This window comes from Chinchilla lanigera, unplaced genomic scaffold (assembly GCF_000276665.1).
Source record: "Chinchilla lanigera isolate Chin_1 unplaced genomic scaffold, ChiLan1.0 scaffold00019, whole genome shotgun sequence".
Taxonomy (NCBI): Eukaryota; Metazoa; Chordata; class Mammalia; order Rodentia; family Chinchillidae; genus Chinchilla; species Chinchilla lanigera.
Window position 1 is genome coordinate 23,110,532 of NW_004955420.1, and position 9,555 is coordinate 23,120,086.

A 9,555-nucleotide genomic window follows, 5' to 3' on the forward strand; every position below is an offset into this window, starting at 1 on the left:
CTCCAGAAACTCCACCACAGTTAGTGTCTTTGCCAAGGAGTATGTGCCGGGCACTGAGCTGCTACTACATAAAGCACATGTTCTGACTGTATCCTACGAGAGCGATATCTGTTTCACAGAAAGGAAACAGGCACAGAAGTGAAATAATTCAGCTAGTTAACAGCAGAACTGGAACCTGATATTTCAACGGGCAAAGATAGTAACTAACCGCACACAGCATGCCTCACACTACATAAAAAGGCTATGATTTTCCTTTCCTTCTGCCTTACTAGATCATAAAATCCCCCTTTATTTTACCCTGTATGGTTTACACAAAACATAGATCTGCACGTTACACACACTGTCAGTTTCCATCCTGATAACCTTATTTCCTACAGCCTATGGGGCCCGTGGGAATAACCGGCAGGAATAAGGGGTCGAGGGAGAAATGTGGAAGGCGTGTGGAGTCTTGCTCTGTACATCACATCACTCAGTCTCAAGTTGAGCTCAGTCAAGAACTGGATCTGAGCTGATCCCAGTCCACGGTGATCTCGATTTGCCCCGTGACTTGGTCCAGAAGACAATGTATGGGCCAGGGATATAGCTCAGTGGCACAAGCACTTGCCTAGCAAGCGCAAGGTCCTGAGTTTGATCCTTGGTACCAAAAAAAACCATAAAGACACAATTTATTTCCAGGAAAAAAGAACAGTAAGAAAGTATGTGTTGGGGACTGGGGATTTAGCTCAGCGGCACAGTGCCTGCCTGGCAAGTGCAAGGTCGTGAGTTCGGTTCCCGGTACTGGAAAATAATAATAACGATAATAATAATAATGATAATAGAAAGTATGTGCTTCACTCCAGACAAAGACAATAAAGCGAGTGACTCTTTTGCTCCTCTCTTTGCAGCAACTTCAAATAGACAGCCAGGCAGAAAACACCAGTCCTGACCAAGCCAGCTTGAGTCTAAATTCTGCCTCAGGTTGTGTGAGCTCTCAAAACTCCAACCCAGCTCGGGCGATCCCGACCCCTCTGCAGAATTCAGCCAGCTACTGTGCCATCTTGGCCCTGTCCAGGACTCCTCCTGCCCCTGGAGCAGAGCTCTCATCTCCTACCCTCAGACCCTCTTCCACTGAGATCCACTCCGGTCCCTGGCCAAAAAGGAACCCATCTGGAGCCCAAGGACTGAAAAACAATGTTTTAATAAATACCAAAATCTCCAGTAAGGACTCTGCTCAGCTCAGGGGCAGCAGGAGTGGAGGGGGGGCCCTTGGTGCTGAGTGAGGATAAATTAAAACTCCCAACAAGCCAGTGACATTATTATGTACAGAAGGAAATGGGCGGGGCTTCCCGGGCAGAGGCCAGAGGGTGGCAGGGCAGAGCTGGAGTGGGTATGGCCTGGGCCTGGCCTGGCCACCTCTCCCCCTTGTGGATCTGTGGTTCCCAGAGGTAGTGGGGGAGGGAGAAGAGGCAGAACGGAGGAGCTAAAGGCACTGGGCTTCCGCACAGGAGAAGGCAACATCCTCAGCACCGCCCCTTCCCCCAGCTCAGACCCTGTCCTCTTGGTCATGGGCCCTTCCGGCTCCCTAGGTGCCTTCGGCTTCTTTCTCCAGCTCTGGAACAGTCCTGCTGCTCTCGGGGGCCGCTGGAGACAGAAGGGAGCAGAGGGTGGAGCAGGACAGGGGAGAGGGTGGCAGGGAGAAAGGCACAGGGGACCTGAGCAGAGCGCCCTGCCCTGGCCCCAGAAAGGAAACAACTGTCCGAGTCAGTCAGTGGACCTCAGCCCAGCTGCTTCGTTCCTCTGCACTTCAGAAATCTCACTCGTAAGGAAATGATGGTACATGACAACCCCTGGTGGGTGACAACCTGTGTGGGTGGACTAGGACGGTGCCTGAGAAGCAGACCACACGGTTCCTGGCAGCACAGGGGCTCCCAGGGCTCCCCTCCCTCCCAGGTGTCCTGCAGCCAGCAAGGCCAAGTCCACAGGTGCTGTCCCTGGCCTCCCTCACTTACGCCGCCGGGGTGTGCAGTGGGAGCAGCATCGACTGTCCTTCCCCGGGCCACAGGACAGTGACAGCGAGCAGTCATCCCGCTCACAGTGGGGCACCCCTGCCTGGCGTAGGACAGAGCAGATGCTGAGGGTCCCCAGCGGCACGGGGGTGCAGTGGACATCAGCCTCTTGCAGGAAGCCCACCTCCAGGAGTCCGCCCTCCCCAGGAAGATCCACCCACGGCAGGACCCCACTTACCCCACACCTGCAGGTGATACAGCTCATCTCCCCAAAGGGGGGTACTGACGGGTGCCAGCTCTGGCTCTCTGGGAACCACTGTCCCGCAAAACGGCAGCCCCGGGGGCCGTCAGCCTGCATGGAGTCCCCCAGCTGGGGGGACCCTGACCCCACGGTTGGGAGGGAAAGAGGCAGAGGTCAGCCCCAGAGGGTCACCCAGCTTGGATCTTTCTTTAAATTCCCACCACCTAGCAGTTTCTGGCACTTAGTGGGTGATAAATGTGGATGGATGGATGGACAGATGAATGGATGGATGGATGAACACAGGGATGGATGGACAGATGGAAGGATGGGAGGAATAGAAACTAAAGCCCATCACATCCCATGACTACAGGTACATTCTCTCCACTGTGCTTAGAGCTTTGGCTGCAGGCTGGGCACAGAGCAATGCTCAGTGGATCCAGAAGTAGCTGAGACGCCCCTTCCCCTCACCCGGGTCAACGGCTGCCCCAACCCCAAGGGTAAGGTCTCGGTGCCCAAGCTGCTCACCTGGACACTGCTTGCAGCAGTCGGTGGGGTTGGCGCGGACAGGCTGGGCACAGGCCAGCCGGGGACACTGCACCTTCTCACAGTGCACCTCTCCAGTGCCTCCCTGCAGGGATCCGTCGCGTGATGGGGGTCAGGGAGGAGAAGGACACGTAAGCCCCCTGCTTCCTCCCTCTCCTTTCCCCATTCCAGTGAAATACACGCCTGGTGTTTTACTCAAAGTCCTAGACTCGCTTTATCTACCTGACCTCAAATCTTCACTGTACCCTACAAGATAGGTGACATGTACTTGCTTACAGGAGAGAAGAGGGTGACACAGCGAGGTTCAGAAAGCACCCAGGGTCGCATGGAGCCAGTCAGGGGACAGAGGCAGGATTCGTACCCAGGTAGCCCTTTCTCATCTATGAAAGCCTGCTGCGTGTGACACACATGACGTACGTTCACACCGCTGTGCTCTGCGAAGCCCACAGGACTGCCGGTGCCCGCGGGACTTCTCTAGCATGTTTGCGTCCTTGAGCCCTCCCCACGCGGATAGCTCTGCTTTCCAGCCCGCCCCCTCCCCAACTCTGCAGACCCCGCTGGCTTATGGCACCAGAGACGATGGGGCAGCCATACCTTGCAGGTGCAGACAGCACACTTAATTAAGCCAAAGGGGGGCACAACAGGATGCCACCGGGTACCCGCTGCCCGCCAGCTCCGGTCACCATCAAAGTAGCAGCCTGGTGAGGGAGGGTGCCCAGTTGCTGTTAGTAGTGAGCTCATCAGCTGCGCCCACAGTCAAGGCTTGAGCGTCAGGACAGCTGTACAATAGCTTAACACAGAGGCTACTGGGGGCTGGAAACACTACGGAGGCCTGTGAGGTATCACCCCATACCTGGGCCCTGGGCCCTGGACCCTGGGCCCTGGACCCTGGGCCCTTCCCCTCCCCCACACACTCTCTCTCTCCCCTTTTTTGTCCAACCCGATGGCCCCTTGAATCCTCCCACCCCTGCACGCACCCGTCCAGCTCACCCTCTCCCGGGTCCCGGCTCCTTGGCAGCCCTGGCAGATCTCTGGTATCTTGCTTCTCTGTGAGGCCAAAGAAAAGGAGGCGGAAGGTGATCTGCCCCCTTCGCTCCCTGGGACCCCTCCCCCACAGCCCTGCAGGGAACTCACCAGGGCACACTGGACAGCACTGGTCAGGCGTCTGCACCGGGTGTGGGCAGCTGGGGGGTGGGCACACCACGGGGTCACAGATCACCGTTCGTCTCTGCAGAGAGGAGCAGAGGCATTGACCAAGTTCCTTGTCCCCAGTCATCCTCATCCTCCTCATCACCCTTCCTGGACCTCCCACTTACCTGGCAGGTGCAGAGGGAGCAGAGCGGGTCATAGTTGGGTGCCCAGCGAGCCCCATGGGGGCGCTGCTGCCCCTCAAAGAAGCACGTGTTGGGGTCTCGGAGCCGCCCAGAGCCTCCAGGTTTGGCAGGTGCAGGGGCCTCGGGGGCCAGGGCGGCGGGCACCGCTGGTCTGGCAGCTACATCCAAAGTCCCGGGGGTCCGCATCTCCTCCGTAGCAGCTGCAGCAAGGTGCTGGGCCCCCGCCTCGCACTGGTTGGTGATGTGCACCTGGGAGGAGAGGCCAATTGAGGCAGTGCTCTGGATACCCCCTGGCATCACCAGCTACGGCTGGCCAGGGACAGGAGACACCTCCAGCCCTTGAGCACTGTGATACCAGGGGACCCGCCTCCTTATGCGCCTTGTGTGGCTTCATCCTTCTCACTGGCCAAAGTTTGAGACTACCACCCCCAGGACTCAGAGAGAGCAAGTGACAGGTGCAAAGGCACATGCGGCCGGCTCCACCCCGCCACAGCCACACTGCCCACTGACCTGCCCGCGGAGCTCCCCCCTAGGGCTCCCCTTGGTGGTGATCAGCAACGAAGCAGTGCCCTGTGCCAGGTGTCGCAGTAGCTCGGGCTCCAGGTCTTTCACCACACCCTGGGCCTGCGCAGGATGAGGGATAGGAACAAGGCACTTTAAGGCAGAACCTACTGTCCCCAATTTGTAGAAGAAACTGAGACCCAGGGAGACTAAAGTCTTTAGGGTAGCAAAGCCATGGGCAGTGGTGTGAAGCTTGGAAGACAGGTCTCTCTGACTCCAAGTCTGTGGGTTTGGTCCATCCCCCCTACTTCCAGTGGCCTAGGATACGATACGCAAGCCCATAGCCTCCTGGAGAAGAACACAGTGAATGCAAAATAAAAGGCCGACTCAGATCACACCCAGGTCTGTCTGACTCCCCAGCCCATGCCCGATCTGTAATACTAGGCTGCCGGCTCTCTGCCTCCCCGCCGCAGCCCCGCTCAGCCCGCCACGCTGTCTCCCACCATCAGATCCGCACCTCTGGGCCGTAGAATCCCTTCAGCAGCCGCCGGGGCCCTGGCATCCCAGGAGGCCCTAGGAGGTGGGCTGTGACAGTGCCCTGCTCTGAGCCACCAAGCCCAGCCAGCAGCACCTCATAGTGCAGGTGGCAGTGTGTATCCAGGGAGAGCCAGGCATGCCCTGCGGCCTGGCTCTGCACAGGGGGCAGCACCAGGGCTCCTGCCAGGGGCACAGGCAATGCTGGGTCCAGACAGAGGAGAGGTGACAGATGAGAAGTCAGCCTAGAGCCCCTTAATCTCAGCATTCTCCATCTCCCCCAACACAGACTCTGTGAACGCAAAGGCACTGTCCACAGGACCAGAGCCTGGGGAACGGCAAGTGTTAGACTCATGCACCGTGGCAACACACAGGGCCTGCCGGCAGGAGCACCCTATACGTGCCCCCTTCTCCAGATGCCGGCTGAAGCTCATGCAGGGGAGGACACACCAGACTCTGGCCCGCTGGCAGCATCTCGCACATGTTTGCATCACGCGGCAGGGGACACGGGAGGGCGGGCAGACCCCAGGGCACTCACTGGCGTGACGGGCACTGTGTCCACTGTAGGGCAGGGTAGCCACATGCCCCCGCAGCTCTCCGTCCAGGAAGTCCTTCGTGCCCACATTCAGGAACAGCTCATTCTGCAGCAGCATATGAGCCCCTCGGGCACCCAGCCCAGGGCAGATACCCACAGCCTGGGGCACAGGAAGGAAGAGCCCCTCAGCTCTCACACAGCCCCGATTCTGAGGCCTTTCCACGTTCCGTGTGCCCACGGCACTCATGCAGGCCTGCCCACACAGCAGTGCTAGAAAAGAACTTCCTAGATCAAGTCCTCGCTCTGCCCCTTCCTAGCCGCATAACACCCTTAAAGAGTTATTTAAGCTCTCTGGGCTTTCACTTCCTTATCTATAAGATGGGCAGTATGAAAGGCAAAAAATATAAAAATAAGAACCAACGCAGTGCCTGTGCCCCCACCCCCAGGAGGAACAGGGCTCCCACCCCAGGGAGATTGGGACTGAACTAGAGATTCACACATAGGCCACCACTCTACACTGAGCTAGCCGCCCCCCATAACCCTCCCGCAAACACAGAAAGTAGCCACCACTGCTATCCTATTGCTTATTATACAATACTATTCTATACAATAGTATTACTATACAATACTATACTGTTCCTTCTAACTCTTCTGTTTAACTGTAGCTTGTCAAGGTGGGCATGGTGGCACCTGTTGATAATCCTAGCACTCAGGAGGCTGAGTCAGGAGGACCAGAGCGAGTTCAAGGCCAGCCTGAACAACATAGCAAGACTGTGCCTCAAATAAACTAACGGTAGCTTGTCGAAGACAGGGCCACATCTGATTATCTTTGCCCTCCAGGCCTCAGTCTGAGGCTCACTAAAAACGTACCATGTGAGTCAGCGAGCGAGTCGCGGATGAAATAAACGACACTGCACATCCCTGCTCTCCTGCCTCACTTCCCGAAGCCCATGCTTCAGCAGCCCTAGCGCACAGCCCTGCGGCCAGCGCTGCCTGGAGCCCTCACCGTGTGTCCTCCGGGCTGGGGTCCAGCCATGTGGCACAGGACAGTGTGCTGATTCCTCCGCTGAGGCTTGGTCTCCAGGGTCATGGTCACCACCTCACTGCCTGTCCCCACCACTTGGACCTGGTGGCCAGGGGAGGGGCGGGCAAACTGGAAAGGCAGCAAAGTGCCAGGGCCCTGCCTGCTGCCCTCCCCACTGCCCCAGTGCCTGCCTCTGTACCTGGTAGGCCAGGGAGCCGTTTCCTAGCAGTGTGAGGCTGGCGGAGCCGGCAGCACCAGTGTGAACAGGGACCAGGGCATCAGCCCCACAAAGGACGCTTTGTAGGACTGCAGAGGGCCAAGACAGGTAGCAGCAGGCTTGTCCCAGGCCCACGCACTCCCCAAGCCACCCAGGCCTCATCTGCGCCTCTTGGTCCTGTGTACCCAAGGCGCCAGGCCCCAGGCTGCCTCACCATCACAGCTCTGCCTGGCAGCAATGTGCCCACTGATGCGCAGCTCCGGGCCATCCGCCCTCTCCAGTGCCATCTGCAGCTCCCCCAGCACCAGCCAGTCCATCTCCTGGGCCGTCAGGCTGGGCAGCACCTCAGCAAAGCCCGGATCCTGGGGACAGAGCAGGGTGCCGTGGGCAACAGTGAGAGGCCGGAGCAGATGACGGCGCGGGCCGGACCCTCCCTCACCTGGGCTGAGGTGTTGGCCTGAAGCTCTCGCAGCAGCTGCCCCGCATGTAGAATCTGGAGCCTCACAGGAACCTGGGCCGGTCCTGCAACAGCCCCGCGTGTGGACAGCTCTGAGCGGCTGTGCCCTCCCCACCTTCTCCTGCGTTTCCCTCCCCCGCTTACCTGCATTCACGGGTTCCAGCAGCCCCCGGAAGAGCAGCAGAAAGTGCAAGGAGTCCTCTGTGTCACTGAGGGTGAGCACCGCAATGCCCCCTGCACCCTGCTGCTGGGGGCCTTCCAGAGTCAGGGTGGCACTGAAGGTCTCTGGGGGAGGGGAGACAGTGACAGTCCATCAGAAAATCCCCTCCTCAGCCCACCCAGGTCCCTGCGCAGAGAAGCCGCAGGTCCTCATATGCAGGGGCTGTGTGCTCCCCTTACCTGCAGCCAGGGCCCGGTGCCGGATGAGAGGCCCCCAGACCTCCCCCGAGGGGTGAGTGGGTGTCACGAGTGCCACATGCACCTGTTCCGCCCTAAGGAGCCGCAGAGACAACCGAGGCACTGCCCGCCACACCCCACAGACCTGGATCGGACCGAGAAGGCCCACACTCAGACAGTACACAGGACAGGCCAACTAGGAGCCCCAGACCTGGGAAGGAAGGGTATGGAAAGGAGCCCCCCCCCACAGCCCTCCTAGGAGGCTTATGAAGGACCCTGCTGTGCTCAGATCCTGGCTGCACCACTTACTGTGTGACTTTGGACAAATCACACTCTGCTATGGAGCCTCAGTTCCCTCATCTGTAAAATGGGCCCCCTAGCGCAACCCCTTCCTCCCACGGAGCTGTTGTGAGGATCCGGGGCAGCCACACTGAGCCTGCTCTCAGCACAGTGCCCAGACTGGGTAAGCGCTCATAAATGGCATCATCTCACCAGGCCATCTTGAGTGGGAGCTGCAGGGTGTTCAAACAGGACACGGCCCGTGGCCTCTGAGAAGCGGACCCGGCTGGGGCGGTCCAGCCTGGCAAGGAGAGGGGCAGTGAGGCTGGACCCTGCCTCTCCAGTTCTCCTCCCGCTCCCCACCAGCACCGCCCCTCCCTCCTTCCTTCCCCTTTCTCACTGCCGGTAGGAGATGGAGAAGCGGAGGCTGGAGCGCTGCAGGGAGACCCGGGCACGTGCCACAGCCTGCGACCTCGGCCCTGTCAGCAGCGCCACGAAGTCTGCGAGGGGAGAAAGATGGCCTGGGCACTATCAGCCACCGTGGCAGCCCGCCCAGGCCTCGACCCCACCCCGGGGCCCCCCGCCTACCCACCCGTGTGGCCGTCGGCGCGCGCGCGCTCCTCGGCCCCCGGCTCGCTGCGGTCGCTGTAACTGCGGTGCTCCGGGTCCCTCGGATACTCGAAGGACAGGCTCGGCGGCGGCTGCTCCAAGTTGCTGCGCTCTGTGCCACGGAGAAGAGACGCTCTGGCTTCAGCAGGCCGCCCCAGTCCAAGCGGCCCAGGACCTGGTATTGCAGCCCTGCGGGTGGAGCCGTCCTTACCCTGGGGGCACGTCTGGCAGCAGTGTCCTGGCAGTTGGCGGGGCTGCCCGCAGGCCAAGGTTGGGCACTCGGGCTTGATGTTTTTGCAGCTGACCCTGCCAGGGCCCCTCCCACGACGAACCCACTGAGGCTGATTGCAGAGAACACAGAAAAATGAAGTGAGTGCAAGATGTCAAACGGTCGGACCAGGGAAAGGAGGGAGAGCCCGGGGACCAGGGCAGGGTCGTTCAGCAAAGTCAAAGTGGCTGCCTGCGACCCTAGACAAGTCACTTAACCTCCCTGGCCTCAGGGCCCCAGTCCGGAAAATGGGGATGACAGTGGCATCTGCCTAGCAAGGCTGTGATGGGAGTTCAGCGAGACAGGCTACAGACAGTCGGCGCTGGGCTGGGCACGCCGTGGATCAGCAACTCAACACCTGCGACTCGAAGGGTGACCCCTCTCCCTGCACCCGCAAAGCACCCCAAACATCGGCGGTCCCGCCTCTCCTCTGGAACCCGGTCCTCCAGGGCCCCGGGCGGTGGCCGCGGGTCCCCTCACCGCTTCGCAGGCGCACAGCACGCAGCGCATCACCCCGAAGGGCTCCCCCAGGTCCGGGTGCCATGTCTCGTCCACGGCGTAGACCTTCCCGCCGAAGGAGCAGCCTGCGGGGACGAGCTGGGCTGACGGCGCTGTCCCCTGGAGCCCCCGCC

General features: G+C 59.9%; 1 protein-coding gene across 3 annotated transcripts; it reads right to left on the reverse strand.

Annotated features, from left to right (window-relative positions):
- Positions 1–1,158: 1,158 nt before the first annotated feature.
- Positions 1,159–9,507, reverse strand: Chrd (chordin; the record flags this gene model as incomplete). Of its 3 annotated transcripts, XM_013513323.1 has the most annotated exon segments (22): positions 1,159–1,620; positions 1,989–2,088; positions 2,224–2,366; positions 2,752–2,854; positions 3,364–3,467; positions 3,760–3,816; positions 3,904–3,997; positions 4,086–4,352; positions 4,614–4,727; positions 5,122–5,342; positions 5,677–5,833; positions 6,680–6,799; positions 6,897–7,003; positions 7,129–7,276; positions 7,354–7,436; positions 7,516–7,656; positions 7,771–7,912; positions 8,260–8,347; positions 8,447–8,546; positions 8,639–8,767; positions 8,867–8,996; positions 9,404–9,507. In XM_013513323.1, coding segments are annotated over 22 exon segments (2,711 nt in total), but the record flags the coding sequence as incomplete, so codon positions are not given.
- Between the last annotated feature and the right edge of the window lie 48 nt (positions 9,508–9,555).